General features: G+C 33.2%; 3 protein-coding genes across 4 annotated transcripts; all 3 read left to right on the forward strand.

Moving 5' to 3' along the window:
• Positions 1-225: 225 nt before the first annotated feature.
• Positions 226-2,482, forward strand: LOC145092260 (uncharacterized). The gene is made up of 4 exons (XM_079030193.1): positions 226-461; positions 861-1,770; positions 1,854-1,970; positions 2,056-2,482. Exons 1-4 carry the CDS (start codon positions 348-350, stop codon positions 2,319-2,321), a joined length of 1,407 nt encoding a protein of 468 aa, XP_078886319.1. The 5' UTR covers positions 226-347; the 3' UTR covers positions 2,322-2,482.
• Positions 2,483-4,018: 1,536 nt separating this feature from the next.
• Positions 4,019-8,092, forward strand: LOC145092259 (uncharacterized). 2 transcript variants are annotated; one of them, XM_079030190.1, is made up of 7 exons: positions 4,019-4,299; positions 4,552-5,350; positions 5,574-5,656; positions 5,751-6,504; positions 6,608-6,690; positions 6,779-7,826; positions 7,929-8,092. In XM_079030190.1, the coding sequence occupies exons 1-6, from the start codon at positions 4,186-4,188 to the stop codon at positions 7,817-7,819; spliced, it is 2,874 nt and encodes a 957-aa protein (XP_078886316.1). In that variant the 5' UTR covers positions 4,019-4,185; the 3' UTR covers positions 7,820-7,826; positions 7,929-8,092. The 2 variants fall into 2 exon arrangements, with proteins under 2 accessions (XP_078886316.1, XP_078886318.1); XM_079030192.1 differs by lacking the exon at positions 7,929-8,092 and having other exon boundaries at positions 6,779-7,921.
• A 9,274-nt stretch (positions 8,093-17,366) lies between these two features.
• Positions 17,367-19,215, forward strand: LOC145095243 (uncharacterized). Its single transcript, XM_079033156.1, has 3 exons — positions 17,367-17,619; positions 17,847-17,900; positions 18,158-19,215. The coding sequence occupies exons 1-3, from the start codon at positions 17,367-17,369 to the stop codon at positions 19,213-19,215; spliced, it is 1,365 nt and encodes a 454-aa protein (XP_078889282.1).
• The last annotated feature ends 60 nt before the right edge of the window (positions 19,216-19,275 follow it).

Raw genomic sequence — 19,275 nt, forward strand, 5'->3', positions numbered from 1 at the left:
TATATATATATATATATATATATATTTGTCAATTTAAATTTTAAATTGATTAGGGACCAGAATCGAAACAAAACAAAATAAGAAGGGTCTGAGTTTAAAAAAGCTACGAACAAAAAACGCCAAGGACCATTCATGTAATCTACTGATTAAGTAATGATTTAATTTTCAAATCTCCCCGCTGTAACGGTATCATACGACAGGACGCCCTACGGACAAGGGTTGCTCGTATAAATATCCCTCTATGCTTACCGCCTCCTCATCGCATTTTGAGTTCCTCACTCATACTCGATCCACCTCCTTCCAATTCAAACCCTAATTTTCTAATTCAGATCACTAATTCAATACTCATGGATTTCCAAACCCTTAACAGAAGAGAACTTCAAGCTCTCTGCAAGCTCAACAAAATCCCTGCTAATGTCACCAACATTGCCATGGTCGATGCTCTCAAATCTCTTGAGACTGTAAGTTAATTCATTCCAATCCAATTTGATTATGCATCTTCTTATTGTATTAGTATTTTGTATTGAAAAACCCAATCTCAGATTCCCGCTATTGGCCAACCGTTGTTTTTAGTGTACAGATGTTAAATTAAAACTATAAAGCTTTATGAGCTATCGTATCTTTTGTGAGAAAGAGTTATTCAATTTAATCCAATTTGTTTCGTATTGTGTTCGCATTGAGAAAAATGCATTCGATTTAAATCTGTTTGATTGCGCCTTTTTTCTATCACCCAACTGTGAAGAATATCGTTATCTGTGTAATTCAGAATGCTTTTACCATGATTTCTTTTTGCTACTATATACATATAAAATTTGGGTATATTGATTTAGAAACTGTTGTTGCTTCCTATATTCAATCAGGTGGAAGGGATCGAAGAGTTTTTGAATCCTTCAAGGTCTGAAACTATTGGATCGTCAATTGAATCGCCTGAAAGAATTCAGGCTACATCAGTAAGGGTTCCTCGCACAACCTGTAGGACTTCCACTAGGCAAAAGGCTAATAATTCTGAAACCGAGTCTCTGCATGCGACTGCGAGCAGGGCAACTTCTCGTGGAGTAAGGAGGCAATTAGATGGAGAGGTCAACGAATTCCTGAAAACTCCAATGGTTTCCAGCATCAGAAAGAAAGGGACTACAACATCAACTCATCAAGAAACTTTGAAAAAGGAGACTGCTACTACTACTACCACTACTGTACAGAAAGCTTACAGCACAAGAAGATCAACAAGGTTGACTGCAAAGAAATCTGAAGGGATAGAAGTGATAGAGAGGGAAAGAAGTGAACCCATAAAGCTTGATTCGTTTTTGGATGAAGTGAAGGATTTGGGTAATCAAAGTGATGAAAATTCAAAGAATGAGAAGGAGGTTGTGCATGTAGACATCACTACACTTGAAAGTGGAGAGAAGAAAGTAGATTGTTGTGGTGAGGTAGACGATTTAAAGGTGAAATCAGATGAAATCATTGAGCAACATGAGAATGTGGATTTAGAAGATCTAAAACCAGATTCAGAACCATGTGAAGATGATGATTCAGAAGAGAAATGGGTGATCATAGATGAGAAAATTGATCTCAATGAAGCACTGAATGTTTCAGTTAAGGAACAGGATGCTAATTTTATGGTTCCAGAGGAACACACAGTCAAAGCTGATGATATTGACGATAATGCCCTTTCCTTTAACACCAAAAACCCAAGTGATCCTTCAATATTGAAACCTGAAAGCATCCCCTGTGTTGTTTCAGAGATGAAGAATGAAGAATCAGAGTACAATGGTAAGTTCCATATCTCTTATATGATATAACTCCACATATGCTTATTACATGAATTGAGTCATATAATCTTTTTGTTTCTTCAGGGAATTTGATTCACTTCAACTCTGAAATTCCAAACGAGCCCTTGAAGTTAGATAATCATATTATCGATGAGGTAATGATTGCAGAGGGTATAGATGAGAATATCTCCGAAAATAAGGGTAAGTTTTCAAATTCTTGTCAATCTAAAAATGATAATTTGTTAAGGAAAAAAGATTGATTGTGATTATTATGTTGTGATTACAGTTGATTTTGAAGAAACACAAGAGTCTTTAATGGAGGAAATTGATGTTGATGAAGTAACACATGAGTCTTTCATGAAAGAAGACAAGAAATCTTCAGACAACAAGGAGAATGAAGAAAACATAAATGAAAAAGAAGGTGATGGAGATGAGAATGTTAAGAAGAATTTAATTGATACAAGTTTGAGGCAGCTGAAGAAGCAACTAAAAGCTTTAACGATAAAAAGCAAGGATGCAAGTTGTGTGACAACTACAGAAATGGAGAATTGAAGAAGAATGAATGTATGCAAAATTTTGACCCCATCATCATCATCATCATCATCATGTTTCTACTACAACATTTTTGTTTTTATATTGAAATTATGACATGGTATGCAAAAAACGTGGCTTGAAAAGTAATAGAATGGAATAATATCATATTTGAGCTCAAATGGTTTTTTATTTTATTTTTTTGTGCTTAGACATAATCGGATTGAAGTCAAAATTCCTAGTTTGACCCAAAAAATATCCACTGGTTAAGTTTGGATTGATTACAAAATAGGCGAGTTCAGCCAACTTTTAACACATAAAAGTTTTATATTGTCCAAAAATCACTCAAGTTTGATAATTTATTCAATTTATGTAAAAAAATGTTAAATATAAATTTTTGACATGTTTAACTATCATATCTAGTTTTGTTACTGCAAAATACCTCAAAATTTTTGTAAAAAATTTAATTTAATTGCATGTTTACGAAAATGTATTTTATTATAAATTTAATACCATCATATGAAGTCTAACATGTATGATGTATAATGTATTATTGACAAGATTAAGATTATGTGATATAAATATATGTGCAAACGAGAACCCTAACTTTATGGTAATGTTGTATTGGATATCCCTTGTTCTTGCATTCCTTGCCCTTCACATTCAACTAGTTGCCTTCTTTCTTAGGGAATTCAATCACATCGGATCAGTGAGCTAAAAAGTCCATCAACAACTAAAATAACTGCTTGATATGTCACCCTCCGTGATTCAAGTCTGTCACTAAGCCTTAAGTCAAAAGCTCGACTTCAAGCCCTTTATTTTAGGGCACCAAGTGAATCAAAGCAAGAGCTTATTCAGAGTTTGAACTCTGTTTAAATCAAAGTCAAACGAAGCAAAGCAAGCCAACCTAAGAGGGATAGGCATGATCATTCTATTCTAAAGGTAGAGATTTGAACTAAGGACTGAAAGCTAGAAGTTCTCTATGTGAACATAGAATCCAATATAAACAACCGGAAATGCTAGAGTAACTGCTACAGAGGCAACTTACTGAAGAAAGCCAGATGATGGAAGTTACTCGGTTAAGAGGATTATGGAATAAACTAAGGAAAGTTTAACACAAATGATCATAATATGTGTTCATCTTCTTGGTAATTAAAATGAATGACGCATTGGTCTAGTTGTACGTTACATGTGTCCAATTAGAAAATTTTGCTTAGTGAAATCATATTTCTTGGCAATTTTATTTTACCTTATGCTTATATTTATATTTGTTTGTAATAGAGATAAAAAATGATTTAATGCATGCCTAACAAATAAAGTAATAAACGAGAAATACTATTTGTTATTATTTTTCTTTAAAATAATTTGACTAAAGTATATTATTATTATTATTATATACTTTCAAACATAAACCAAATACAGATTTATAAGGTTTTTCTTTTTCTAAATTTATAATTATCAATAACAATAACAGTGCTAGAGGCACCAAGTAAGTTTATGAGCATTAGAAGATGTTTTCAAAATTTCGCTCAAAAAAACATAAAAAAGATCAAAAAAAAACCTGATGATCGAATAAGGTTTCTTACATTTAAAATGTCAGTCCACAATCAAACATTTTATTATCATTTTTAAATTTTATTTTACAGCCCTATTTGAAAAATTATATAATACTCACATTTTTTCGTTTTTATTCCGAACAAAAATCAACATACTGTATTTTATGTTTTCTATGATGTAACACGCGCAGTTCGGACAAGGGTTTGATGCTTTGATATATAAATGTCGTTCTATGCTTGCGCGCCTCCTCGTTGCATTTTGAGTTTCTCATTCATGTTCGATCGAACTTCTTCAAATTGAAGCCCTAATTTTATCTCAGTTCTCAGTCATGGATTTCCAAACCCTTAACAGAAGAGAACTTCAGGCTCTCTGTAAGCTCAACAAAATCCCTGCTAACATCACCAGCATTGCCATGGTCGATGCTCTCAAATCTCTTAAGACGGTAAGTTAATTGATTTCAATCAAATTCGATTCTGCATCTTTTCTGTTCTTATAGTTGAATCATGCGTTTTATGTATTTTAATGACTAATGTTTTCATATATCTTGTGATAGCGAGTTTTTCATTTTTATATACTTGGTTTCTGCATTTTCGGGTTTTGGAACTCCATTTCATCCGCGTCTAATCTCTAACCATTTACATATAATTTTTTTTGGTGTTGATTTGGAAACTGTTGTTTGTAAATACATTATCAGGTGGAAGGGATTGAAGAGTTTTTGAATTCTTCAAGAACAGAAACTGTCGGATTGTCAATTGAATCGCCTGAAAGAATTGAGATTACATCACCTAGGGTTCCTCGCACAAGCTCTAGAACTTCTACACGAAAAAAGGCGAAGATAGATGTTAATGAAGAAGTCCTGAAAACTCCATTGGTTTCCTGCACCAGAAAGAAGGATCCAGAAACTTCTTTCCATGATGTGGCAAATCAACTGAAGGAGTGTGAAATTATTGCAAAAAATGAGAGTTTAGTGAATCATGAGAAGAACTGCATACCAAATACACCTGTGGAAACATATAGCCAGATGAAGGTGACTAAATCAACTCATAAAGAAACTGTGAAAAAGGAAACTACTACTACTGTACAGAGAGCTTACAGCACAAGAAGATCCACAAGGTTAGGTGCAAAGACATCTCAAGGTGCAGGTGTAACATCTAAAGAGGATTTGGGTAAGCCCTTACAAGAGAGACATGGTGTTATTGTTTTGGATGAAAGTGATGAAAATTCAAAGATTGAGAAGGTTGTGCATGTGGACACTACATTTGAAAATGAAAAAGAGAAGGTAGATTGTTGTGAGGAGATGGACACTTTAAAAGTGAAGTTAGTAAAAGTCTTTGAGCAACTTGAGGAGAAAAGTGGTCAAGTGGACAATCTAAAATCAGGTGTAGAAGGCATATGCAATCCAAGTGAGCTGGAGCCCTCAAAATTGGATAATCATAATGTTGCTGAGGTGATGAATACGGAGGGTATAGAGAAGAATATCTCTGGAAATACGGGTAAGTTTCAAAATTCTTGTCTCCAAATATTTAAAAGTCTTGAGCCCCAAAAATCCATCAACCTCATGTCACTTAAAGTCCAGTCTCACAATGGATGCACTCTCATTTCTTTGTCCAATCTTTAGCACAACATTATAAATTTTAACCAAAGTGTGAGTCTTTTACTTTTACCTGTTTTCAAAATGAAATTTTTCCTCATCTACATTTTATCTGTTACTATTAGTTGGTTCTGTGAATCCCAAGAAGCAAAAGGCGAGCATGAGTTTTGAAGGTAAAGATGGAGAAGCACAAGAGTCTTTAAGTCAGGTAATGTCTGTCATTTCCTTTTTCTGGAGCTGTAATACATATAAAATTTCATTGTATTGATTTGGAAATGGTTGTTTTTATTACATGTTGTTAGATTGAAGGGATTGAAGAGTTTTTGAATCCTTCAAGAACAGAACCTGTTGAATTGTCAGTTGAATCGCCTGAAAGAATTGAGATTGCATCACCTAGGGTTCTTCGCACAAGCTCTAGAACTTGTACACGAAAAAAGGCTAAGATAGATGTTAATGAAGAAGTCTTGAAAACTCCATTGGTTTCCTGCACCAGAAAGAAGGATCTGGAAACTTCTTCTTTCCATGATGTGTCAAGTCAACTGAAGGAGTGTGAAGATATTGCAAAAAGTGATAGTATAGTGAATCAGGAGAAGAACTGCATGCCGAATACACCTGTGGAAACACATAGCCAGATGAAGGTGACTAAATCAACTCATAAAGAAACTGTGAAAAAGGATATTACTACATCTGTACAGAGAGCTTACAGCACAAGAAGATCCACAAGGTTAGGTTCAAAGACATCTCAAGGTGGAGGTGTAACATCTCAAGAGAGACATGATGTTATTGTTTTGGATAAAAGTGATGAAGATTCAAAGATTGAAAAGGTTGTGCATGTGGACACTACAGTTGAAAGTGGAAACGAGAAGGTAGACAATTTAAAGGTGAAATTAGTTGAAGTCTTTGAGCAACTTGAGGAGAAAAGTGGCCATGTGGACAATCTAAAATCAGATTTAGAAGGCATATGCAATCCAATTGAGCCCTCAAAATTAGATAATCATAATGCTGTTGAGGTGATGAATGCAGAGGGTATAGAGGAGAATATCTCCAGAAATACGGGTAAGTTTCAAAATTCTTGTCTCCAAATATTTAAAAGTCTTTTGCTTTTACTTCCTTTGAAAATGAGATTTTTCTTCATCTACATTTTCTGTGGAATTATTAGTTGATTCTGTGAATCCCAAGAAGCAAAAGGCGAGCATGAGTTTTGAAGGTGAAGATGGAGAACCACAAAAATCTTTAATTGAGGTAATGTCCATCATATCATATCTTTTCTGTATCTGTAAATTATAATACATGTAAAATTGGTTTTATTGTTTTTGTTTTATGGTGTCAGGTGGAAGGGATTAAAGAGTTTTTGAATCCTTCAAGATCTGAAACTGCTGAGTTGTCCATTGAATCTCCTGAAAGGATTGAGGTTGCATCTCCTAGGGCTAAAAAGGCAAAAATAGTTGTTGATGAAGAAATCTCGAAAACTCCATTGGTTTCCTGCATCAGAAAGAAGTCTTTGACAATGACACCTTCTTCTTGCCATGATGTGGCGAGTCAACTCACTGAGTGTGAAGATGAAGATATTGCAAAAAACGAGAGTTTGGTGACTAAATCAACTCCCCAAGACACTGTAAGCAAGGATACAACAAGTGAACCCTTAGAGATTGTGAATGATTTGGGTAATTCCATACTAGAGAAACATGATGATGTTGTTTTGGATGAAAATTCAGAGATTGAGAAGGTTGTGAATGTTGTGATGAATGAAGTTGATAATCTAAAAGCAGATTCAGAAGTTGATTCTGTGAATCCCAACAAGGAAGAAGAGGTGAGCATGGATTTTGAAGTCCCTGATGCTGGAGAAGCACAGGGGTCTTTAATGGAGGAAATTGGTGTTGAAACAAGACATGAGTCATCAGTAGCTGCTGATGTTTCTCTTGTTGAAGAAGAAAAAAACCATCAATTTTCAACAAATGCAAATGATGAAGATGATGATGATGTTATTGTAATGACTGAGGTTTCAGAGAACATAATTGAAGAGAATGAAAAAGAAGTTGTAGTGGATATGGATATGGATATGGATATGAATGTGGATGAGAAGGCTAAGGCTAAGGCTAAGAGTGTATTTGATAAAAATAGTATAAGGCAGTTAAAGAAGAAACTGAAAGCAGCTTTACTTAATAGCCCACCTCCAACATCAGTAAGGATTAAGACTGAGGATTCAGACAACAAGGATATAAATAAACCACATGTTGTTGTAGTTGAAGAGAATGAAAAAGAAGATGTTAAGAGTTTAAATAATAATAACAATAATAATAATACTTGTAGTCTGAGGCAGCTGAAGAAGAAGCTGAAAGCCGCGTCAGTAAAATATAACAGCATTGCTTGATGACAAGGTTAATATTTTGTAGTCAAAGTATTTTTATTTTTGTAGTGGGATTGATTAAAGATATTGTTTTGACTAATTTAATTTTATGTTATTGTTAACGAATGAGCAGGTGACAACAACTACAGAAATGGACGACTCAGGGCTATCTTACCTTACAACGGAAGTATTCCAAATTTTGACATTTTCACCCTTAATTTAAAATAGTCACATAAACTACAAAATACATGGCTCCCAATTTTTGAAACATAATCGAAAAAAAAAATATTATCCTAATTGATGCCTCTATCGTCTCATATTTTTTATAAGCTCTTGGTTTCTGTTCTGACATCTGAAACTCGGACAGATGAAGGAAAATAAATAATCTCTTATTGGTAAAGGATCTTTGAATACTTTTACATATCAGAAATCTCACTCTAACCTATACAATATATTATTAACTAAACCTAAAATACAACTCTCACACACAGTCTGTACTCTGTACACAAGACATATAGTAAACAAATGAGAGACAATATATACAAGTTGCAAAGAAAGGGATGAGAGTTATTTAGGGTTTTCTCTAACTGGGATGACGAGTTATGAGAAACCTCGTACATACATGAGCAAATAGTCAGCATAGTATCAAGTACAGTGTTTGTCGCATAATATCAAGTTCCCAACCAACTTTTTAACAAATCATTCACTTTCTTCAACTCCATCGTGAAACACAACCACATTAAGATCAAGAGGAGTATTAACCAATTTATATGATAAATGCCCAAACTACTTCATTTTTAAAATTCATACTACATTAGTTGTTGCAACAATCTCAATCCCTAAAAATATTTTAAAATACATGTATTCTTCATTAAAAACTTAGTTCTTAAAAACGTTTTGACAATTGAAACTTCACTTCTACAACTACCGGTTAAAATTATATCATCAACATCTACCAAACAAAAATCCAAAAACACCTCCTCTAAATTTAGAAAAAAAAAACCACTTTTTGCTTTGGCAAAACCAAATTCAATCAAAGATGAAGTCAATTTTTGGTTCCATTTCCTATAACCTATAAAAGGACTTTACTAATTTACACATGTTTATCATCTCTTAAAAAATACATATAAACATCCTATTTAAGGGATCTATACAAAAAAACATTGTTAACGTCAAGTTAATATAAATTATAGCTAAGAACAATCATACAAAATATGCATGTTACAATTATATGTTTAGCATCTCGAGTAAAGATTTCATTAAAATTCAAATCTTCTCTTTGATTGTAATACTCGGTAACAAACCTTGTTTTATACTGCTTAATTTCGCCATTAGATTTGTACTTAATTTATAAACTCGTTCACCCAACTGAGTTTTCTCTCATTGGGTAAATCGATAATGATCCAAGTCCCCTTCCTATTTAATGTTTGTAAACTAATAAGAATTTAAAAAGAAGTAATAACAATACAGAGAAAAAACGGTTAGGGTTACATTATTGATAGAAAACGGCTAAGGTTACATTGTTGCTAGATAACTGTACAATACAATGAAAGACAAATAAGACTATAAATAGGAAAGATATCAAGAGTAAACCAGACTAATGGGTTAACATAAGGTCTAATACAAAAGAGCCCAAAATATTATTATGCTAATATTTCCCCTCAAACTCACAATGCGGTGGAAACAAACTTGAGAGTTTGTCTTCAAAGAAACGAAAACGAGAATCTGAGTGTGTCTTAGGAAACATTCATATCCACAAGCAACCAAACAATCTGTATTTTTGTAGCGGCCAACAATCGTCATCTAAGCAACAATACCAAACAATCTTCAAGAGAAGCAGCAGAACCAAAGAACCTGCATGAAAACATCCAAAAAAAACAAACAATCTGCATGAAAGCAACAAAAACAAAATGAACACTAAAGATAATACCGACAACAACCAAACAAAGAAAACCCAATATGCAAATATGCATTGTACTAAACTAATGTAACCAATCATCCATATTCTATTTTATTAAACTAATGTACTCAATCCTCCTTATTTTCTTTCCCTCACAATGCTTGAATAATAAACATTGCCAGTTTGCCAAACAATAGCAACATTGAAACAAAAACAAAACCCAATGAAAAATAAAAATAAAAATAAAAGTAAAATAGAGACGCGAAACAAAACTAGAACAAAAGAAATTATGACCAAACGAATACAAATCCGAATCAAATACTTTTGTAACCAAAAATGAAAATGGAAGCTACAGCCGAAAAACAAACAAAAGAACTCAAATCGGAATAAAACCAAATCCAATATATTAGTGAAACTAATATGGATCCAATGATACTAACGGAAGTGGAACTTGCAACTAGATTTACCAAACCTTAAAAAAAAAATCTTATTATTTTTAATAATAATATCAAACGAAACATAACATCTATATTTTTGTAATACTAAACTTAAATAAAAAACTATTAAAACCCTTAACAAACCATGTTCATAATAAGAAGGTAAGACAAAAACATTATAATTTCTCTTACCATAAAATGACATTCTTGTAAAAGTAAAACAAAAAACATTTTTTTAAAGTTTTAATAGGACGACATAGATTAGACCAATCATTCAATATAATAAAACCTTTTTTAAGAAGCTTTCAAAATCAATGGAAAAAAAACATGAATTCAGTCGGAAACATTAAGAATAACAAGAGTAGGAAAATTTTGATGACCAATCTTTTCAAGAGCTCCGACAACAAATGAAAAATGTAATAAAACCTTCAATTATGTTTCATAATTGAAAGGAAATTATAATTAAAAAAGTGTAATAAAAGCAAACTAATACCAATCAACGAATACAGACAAATACTTCAACAACCAAACAAACAAAACTTTAAACAATAATGCGATCTTAATAGAAAAGTGCGGTGCAATATGATAATCGCGACGAGATATCGATGAAAAAAAGGATATTTTCGCGGTGGCGGCAAAATATCGACGAAAAAACCCAAATTGTGGCGCAAAGGACTCAAAAATGCGACGCGAACTATGAATACCATAAATAATCGAAACCCTAAAATAACAACAAAATCGAACAAATAAAACCACACAAAATATAGAACCCTAAACATATCAGAACCCTGACTCACGATCCAACTCGTCGAGTCATCCCTCTGACTCGCCGAGTTCCCTGGCTACTCATAGTCGTGATTAAGCGAGTCAACTCGTCGAGTTCTACCATATTCAGAATCGGGACAAAACGACTCAACTCGTCGAGTTCTTCTATGGACTCGACGAGTTCTTCAGTCTGTTTGGGCCTTCTTAAAGGATTAAGCCCTTACTCTTCAGATCTCAGCTTCTTATTCCTCATGCACACTAAAAACGTCCTTTTAAGGGTAAAGTTTCCAACTTTACCCGCTAATATCCCTTCTTCATGGGTTTAGTCCAAACCCTAACCCTTTAGGACCTAGATCTTGGTCCACAAGCCATCCATACTCCAACTAAGGCATATTCACTGAGATCCAGACTCTAAGCACTCCATGAACACGTAAAGTTCCTAACTTTCTTCCCATGCATGACCTTTTGAAGCTTAAAAGGCTAAAATGGAAACTTATAGCTTGCATGGGGCTTCCATAGCCATAAAGTTTGCACCTTTATGCCATGTGAGCCCCTCAAGGTCATAGATCTGAAGGTATACCCACTTGGGATGTCCATGTCCCAAAGATCATGTTTCTTGGACCAAAAACCCCATAAAATGATAAGAAGGAGATCTAACAAGCTACTAAGCAAGGTTGAGACTTGCTTACCAGAAAACGAAGAGGATGAGATGTTGTTTCTGGATCTACTAGCTTCCTTCTGAATCTCCAAGCTCCTCCTTCTTTAACAAGCTTCAAAACATACAATCTTCACTCAAAACAACTCACAAGCTCATACAAGGCACTAGGGTTTCGTGGATTAGGGTTTGAGACTTAGAGGCTGGAAATGATGCCAGCAAGTGAGGATTATGATGCTTAAATAGGGTGTAAAAACTCGAAATTAGGGTTTCACCCTGGCATCCCTACTCGTCGAGTCGAGACTCTCAACTCGTCGAGTAGGTGACTTAAAATCCCGCGACCAATATCGTTTCTACTCAACGATTCTGGGGCTCCTAACTCGTCGAGTAGCTTTACAAAAGTGAATAAATTATAATTAAATGCGTATTAGGAACCAGACGTTACACTTTGTTACAAAACCACTAAAGTAGGTGCTCTCATATCCCTACTATACCTTTTATTCTTCTAAGACCAATTATAATGTAAACTAAATTAATCATTGGTGCGATCTCCAAGGTTCGCCTAACAGTTCATAATGTTGTTACAAGTGTTGATTCGAGATCACATTCTTTGAAAATATTGTCAAACTTCCCTACAAGACGACCGTAACATCACTGCATACATATTATATCAATGAAAATGGTGTTGTTCTTTATTCTTCATCATGTTATGTACTCTTCATGTGTTGTTAATTTGTTGTATAAAAAATAACAACATATTTCTAAAACAACTACAAACATTCTATGAAAATGACACATAATAGAAAACAATTGTTCGTGATACTTACCATTCCAAAACCATCGAAAAGGCGCTAAACAAACTTATTACATCTACTTACAATGATTCATTGTAGAAAAAAAAATACACAATAAACATAATTGTAAGTTTAAATCTAGACTACACTGCAAGAATGGTGTTTGTGGTATGTTGAAAATTGTCACTTTGGTCCAAAAAAGTTTGGACTGGCACCACCAGTCCAAAAGTTTCATTTTGTTGCTAGTTTGCTCCAAAAGTATTTTATATTTTAAAAAATGATGGAATTACCCCTTTTAATTTGCTTTTTCAATTTTCTTTTGTTACAACAATTGAAAAGAAAATAAAAAATAATAACAATACTACTTTATCCTTCGTCTTTTTCTTTTACACAACACTTAATTTCTCCCCTTTATTGTAGCTGAAAAGCTTCATCGACTACCATATCCATCTTGCCGAAAATACCGACTCCACTACTGTCGGTTGACGTTATCGTCGATGCCATAATCGTCGTCGTCGTTAGCCACCACCACGTTCAGCATACATCGTCTCCGCTACCACCAACCTCCGATAGATCTGAAATCCACTATCACCTACAACAAACCCTAATCGATTCCTACCACCGGAGTCCATCTTGTCACCTTATTGGTTCGTCTTCTCCACCAGAAACCATTTCCATAACCCGCATTTTCGATGGAAACCATCACCAACTTCCCGAAACCCTTGCCGCCACCTTATCTCATATGAATTAAGGCTTCTGGGGAAGAATAAGGACGGCGACGACAGGGGGTTTTCGACGACGAAGAAGAAGAGTCGTCGTTTGGGAAACCCTAACTTTTCGGATCTGAAAACCTAAATAGTTGTCAGATCTAAGAGAAACGAGACTCGCTGGAGAAAGAGAGAGAGACATATGCGACGTTTGTGGCTTGAGTTTCTAGACGAAACCGCCATCGGGTTGTGAAGACGGCGACATTAACAGATTTGGAATGTTGTCGATGTCATCATCGCATATCTGAACTCTAGAACTTGAGGGCTTTCAAATCGGGCCATTTTGACATCGTTGATTTGGGTTTTCACGTCGTCACTGCCCTTCGTCTTCTTTGGTTCGTCGTAGCCTCCATCTGTAACTCAATACCCTCAACGACGTCGGAAAATCGTGTTGCCAACAGAAGATCTGAAAATCGCTGGAAAAATGGGGGTTTCTTGCTCGTCGGAAGAATGAGGGTTTTTAGATCGGTTGTGGTGGTGGTGGTGTTTATATTCGCCGGAAAAATGAGGTTTTTCGAAGGATTTTCTAGTGGTGGTGTTCATATTTTCCGGCATTGGTAGTTGATGCGTGCAAATAATTACACCTAATTTTACCAATTACTTTACTAGCTATTCGACCCAGGGCAGTGTATCCCGCGTAAATAGTATAACATAAAAGTCGGGTATCGATCACAGGGAACGATATTAATTAATTAACCTACTTACTATTAAATTAATCTAGAATTCTAACAAAGGTAAAAAGGGGTTTTTTTTTTATCTAATTTTGCAAGTTTAGATAAACTTAATTTCTTAACACGATTCAATCAAATAACAAAAACACTTCTGTTAGTTTGCATCCACCTTCCCTCAATGGTTTAACCATTAAGTATGACAATGCTCATTGGTTACCAATTAAAATATTATTAGCAATTCAATTCCAAATTTACTAATATAAACTAATTCATGTAGAGCTATGTATGGTCATACATAATTTAACACATAGTCAATTATTAAATAGAATTGAAGCTATATAAAATTGAGTTAACAAACACAATTATGTTCATAATATGAGTTCTCCAGCACAACCAAATTCAATACTTTAATTACTTATCTAAGATTGGTTCTTTCTTAGCTCTAATAATCTAATGTTCACTAAATTACTAGGTAATCAAATTCATGCAGATTAATGGTCACTAACTACATAAAATAAGAATCTAAAGCAATCTAGTATCAAATTAAGCATGCTAGGTATAATCAATCAAACACAAGACATTAACCAACAAGAAAAATCTAAATTATTATAAACAAACCATGAGTTCCAGTTTCATCTAGCTAACAGAAGCGACTAGATTTAGCTACTCATACTAGCAATTGAACTAAAAAAAGTCATAATCAAAAGCATAGTAAAGTACAATCTAGAAAGTTAATTATGTTCTTCTCCTTCTTCCTTGGTATTAAAACCAAATTCCTAGCCTTCTAAACCTCTGAATTACGATTTTTGAACTTTTCTCCAGCCAGCCTACCTCTCAAATTCGTAGGAATCCAAGATATATATAATTTTCAAAATAATCCTACTCACGTCGTGAGCATAGGGGTCTCACATCGTGAGTCCAGTAATTATCCGTATCCAACACGGGCTCTTGCTTCACGATGTATATCTTCTAGAATGTCCGAGCTCACGTCGTGAGACTTAACTCCTTACGTCGTGAGAATGCTTTTTGTTGGATTTTTTTTTTATCTTTTAAGCTCTTAACCTCCAAAGTCCCAATCTTTAACGCTTTCAGTCATTTTTCTTCAAAATGTCGTCTTTTGACTGCAAAACATATTTTAACCTTATAAATATCATTTATCTATACAAATAACCAAAATATTAATCAAAGTGTAAATAAATATTGCCTAAAAATATGTATAAATATGACAACATCAGTAGTGATCATATCTTCCGATAGTAGCGGTGGGTATTTTAGAAAGAGAGAGAGGTTATATATTTTTTCTATTTTATTTATTTTTAATTAGGAAAGTATAAAATTAATAAAAAAAAGTGTAAAAAAAATATCAAGAGCAGATCCGTTATTTTAAGGGGGTGTTTGGATAGGGAAAAAACAGGTTGCTTATTTGCTTATTGCTTAATCCCACCGCAATAGGCAAATTTAAGTGTTTGAATAGGAGGCTTTAAAAATCAGCTTATTGCAGTAGGAATAAACAAAATAAGCTGATTTTAATAAGCAGGGGGAATGCTTATTGCTTATTAGTCATTTTACTCATATAAGTTGTTTTGTTTGTCAAACACTTACAATGCTTATTGCTTATTCCCACCGTAATAAGCTAATCTAAACACATTTTAAAAAAATGCTTATTCTCACAGCAATAAGCAAATAATCAATAAACTAATAAGCTAAAAACTATTTATCCAAACACCCCCGAAATATTTAAAAAAAAAAAAGAAGACCAAACTAACAACAAAATTAAAATATTAAAATTTTAAACTTGCGGTGTTAGTTCAAATTTTTTTGGACTAAAAACATAATTTTCTAAGATACCATATCGACTATTCTTACTATTTTGTATTAAATCTTGGGTCCTCCTATTCGCACGATTAAATTCGTGTATAAGTCATTATTAAAGTATTGATTTGATTAGTGCATAAACATTCCCATCACTTTTGTCACTTCACATGATTTCAATTGTTTTTATGTCTTTTCTAATTTAATCCCTTTCACTTAGATATAAATTACAAAACACACCTTTTTGTTCTTTGGAATTCCAATAATTTCATTATTATCTATTTCAAATATATATATGAAAACTTAATCTTAATAATTATAAGGTTTGCAATTTCATTATTATTATATAGGCTAGTATTGGTTTATTTTCTTAAAAGTATATATAGATCTGAAAAAACTGTACAATTAGTCTTATAAATATTTTCAAAATAATATCAATTAAAATGTTAAGGCTTTATATTTGATTTTTAGTATTACTATGTATTCTAACCATTTTCAGTAAATTTATTTTTCATCAAAATGTTAATAATATATTTTATTATTTTCAAAATTCGTATTATTAATGACCGACCAATTTATAACTTTTCTAACCCATTGCTAACAACATTTATTTAAGTAAAATTAAGTAAATTAATCATAATTTAATGTGTATTAAAAAACCTAAAAAAATAACAAAAGAACCGCTATTAACTCATTCTAGCAGCATCTATTTAATTTAATAAATTAAAAATGGCAACTGACATATATCATTTCAATTATCGTGTGTCAATCAATCTATCGACAAAATGTAATATTATAATTTTATACCTTCCGTTTACATTGTAGTTTTACAAAAGACCCTAGATTTTGTTAATTTATATCTTAAACCTTTGAAACTTTATTAATTTTGAAAACTAACAAATAGAAACATATTATTTAATCATAAAAGTTGTAGAATTAAAATGATCTCATGAATACATTTACAAGAAGAGTAATAATGAATATTATTAAATATTAATAAAAAAATTAATTTGTTAAATAAGAAATATAAACTATGAAACATTAACAAAAATAGAAGGGATAAAAATGAAAATTTGGTTTCAATTTCTTTCACAATTGATATTTCTTATTTGTTAAACTAAAGCGACTTGCAATATCATATTCAAAAAAACTTTCATTAAAAGCAAACATACAATATTTGTTATAAATATAGATTTTATTAAATGACAATTTGGGAAGAATGGATGGATGACACATATTATGAGGTATTTGTACTTAACATTTCTTATTTTTTATTGTATTTTTGTTAAATGTATGTTTTTCTCTGTGTTATGTTTAGAGAGACGATATTTATCCAATGGAGACAAATGAAGTAGATGAAATAATAGCTTGAATGTATGTAACTATTTTTTCGAAGACAGATCGTCATTCGAAACGGATATCCATCCAATGTACACAAATGAAGCAGAAGAACTGATTTATGAGCTATTATTATCGTCAAATGTTGATAAGGGTTCTATTATAATGTATTAGTAACTTGTCAATTATTTTTAAGCCATACAACTGTTATACCCCCGGCCGAGGCGGCGGAATATAAGATTTGATTTGAAAATCAAATATAAATGTAAGGATATTTAATGAAAATAATATATTTTATTATTTTCAAAATTCATATTGATCGACCAATTTATAACTTTATTAAAATAATATGTGTGCCGATAAAATGTATTGATATGTGTGCCGATAAAATGTATTAATATGTGTGCCGATAAAATAATCATTTTATCGATAATGGAAGGATGTATGTTGCCGCGTGTTATTGTGACGGATAGAGAAATGGCTCTCATGAACGCATACACTATTATATTTCCAGATGCTAAAGGATTACTTTGCAGATGGCATATAAATAACAATATCATGAAGAAATGCAAATCATGTTGGGATGTTCTTTATACGTCATGGACGAGGTTGGTTAACTCTGAAACAAAGCAAGCATACAACAAGAATTTGGCACAAGTTGAAAAAATTACGAACAATTATCCAGGTATTTTTAAATATACATTATAATATGTTATAATTCATTACATCAACTGAAATTTTTTATGTATTTCAGATGCATTTTCTTATCTAAACAAAACATGGTTGACACCACACAAAGAAAAGTTTGTGTCTGCATGGACCGATAAGTTTCTTACTTTGGCAACCACATAACTAATAGAGCTGAAAGTCAACATGCCAAGTTAAAAAGATATGTCGAAACATCATGATCAGATATCGCCAAATCATTGAAGCGTATTACTGATGTTGTTGAGTCACAATACACAGGTATAAAAGCGAGTCTTGCGCATAACAAAATTTTGATTGTACATCGGTACTACGAAATACCACATCTAAAACCATTGTGTCGTTTCGTTTCAATTTATGCACTTGATATCATTTTCAAAGAATATGAGCGGTCCAAAGAATTTGGATTTGTTTATGAAAATTGTGGATGTCAAGTACGTACAAGTTATGGGCTGCCATGTGCGCATGAACAAGCTATATTTGTTAAAAAGGTCATTGTGTACCGCTTTATTCGGTAGATAAGTTTTGGAAGAAACTTGATTTATTAGAATGCAAATCGTTAGAAGATGACAATTTGGGTTGTGCAGTTGAGGTAAATATGTTTAATGCTCATTACGAAAAACAATCAAGACCTGTTAAGTTAAGTTTAGCAAGGAAGTTACTAAACTTAATCACGCCGTCAACAACTTCAGTTTCTGAACCTGCTACTCACAAAAATACTCGTGGGCGCCCCTCCTTAAAGAAGAAACTTTTCAAGAAAACCCATATCGATTTAAACAAGGACCCACCAACTCAAGATCCACCACCTCAAGATCAACCGACTCAAGCGCCACCAACTAAATATCCGTCTCGACGTAGCATTTCTACTTATACGCCTAATTATATGCGGTCTAATTTGTTTGATCTAAACCAGGAACCGGATAGGCACAGTACGTACTCGTTCCGAGAACCTCCAATGTTCAACTCAACTTTTAATCAGGAACAATCGATGCATAGCTCGTACTTCAACCAAGAACACGTAATGTATAATTCAGATCCACTTATGAATGAAATTCCGTATGAATTTCATCCATATGTCACAAACATACAAAACATGAGGGGAGATGGAAATTATGGATTTCGTGCAATAGTTGCGTGTCTCGGTTATAGTGAAGATAATTGGCGTCAAATCTGCTTAGATTTACAAAATGAGTTGTTAGCACACCCAACTGAGTACACACAGATTTTTGATTACGATTTAAACACCATACATCACTCATTGAATTTCAATGGATCACATTTCGCACCAAAAGATCGTTGGTTGATTATGCCGGTCACTAGCTTTCTCATTGCTAACAAGTATAATGTAATAGTTATTTTTCTAAGCAAAGATAGTCCATCAACATGTTTTCCACTATGGCTTGGTCCCCAAGACATCTCAACTCATATAGTTGTTGTTATTGCTCTTGTTAGAGGTGATCATTATGTGAGGTTGATTTACATGGAGCATATCCAATGCCTACTATTTTACCACTTTGGCGTAACAACAGATCATCACGGTCTGCTGGATGGGAAACTGTTTATGCTGCTCGCCTGAATTCCTACATTTCTCCATTTGCAACACACAGTAATTGTAACAATTCTACAATTATAATAT

This window comes from Lactuca serriola, chromosome 3, assembly GCF_051521515.1.
Source record: "Lactuca serriola cultivar US96UC23 chromosome 3, Lser_US96UC23_V15, whole genome shotgun sequence".
Lineage (NCBI taxonomy): Eukaryota > Viridiplantae > Streptophyta > Magnoliopsida > Asterales > Asteraceae > Lactuca > Lactuca serriola.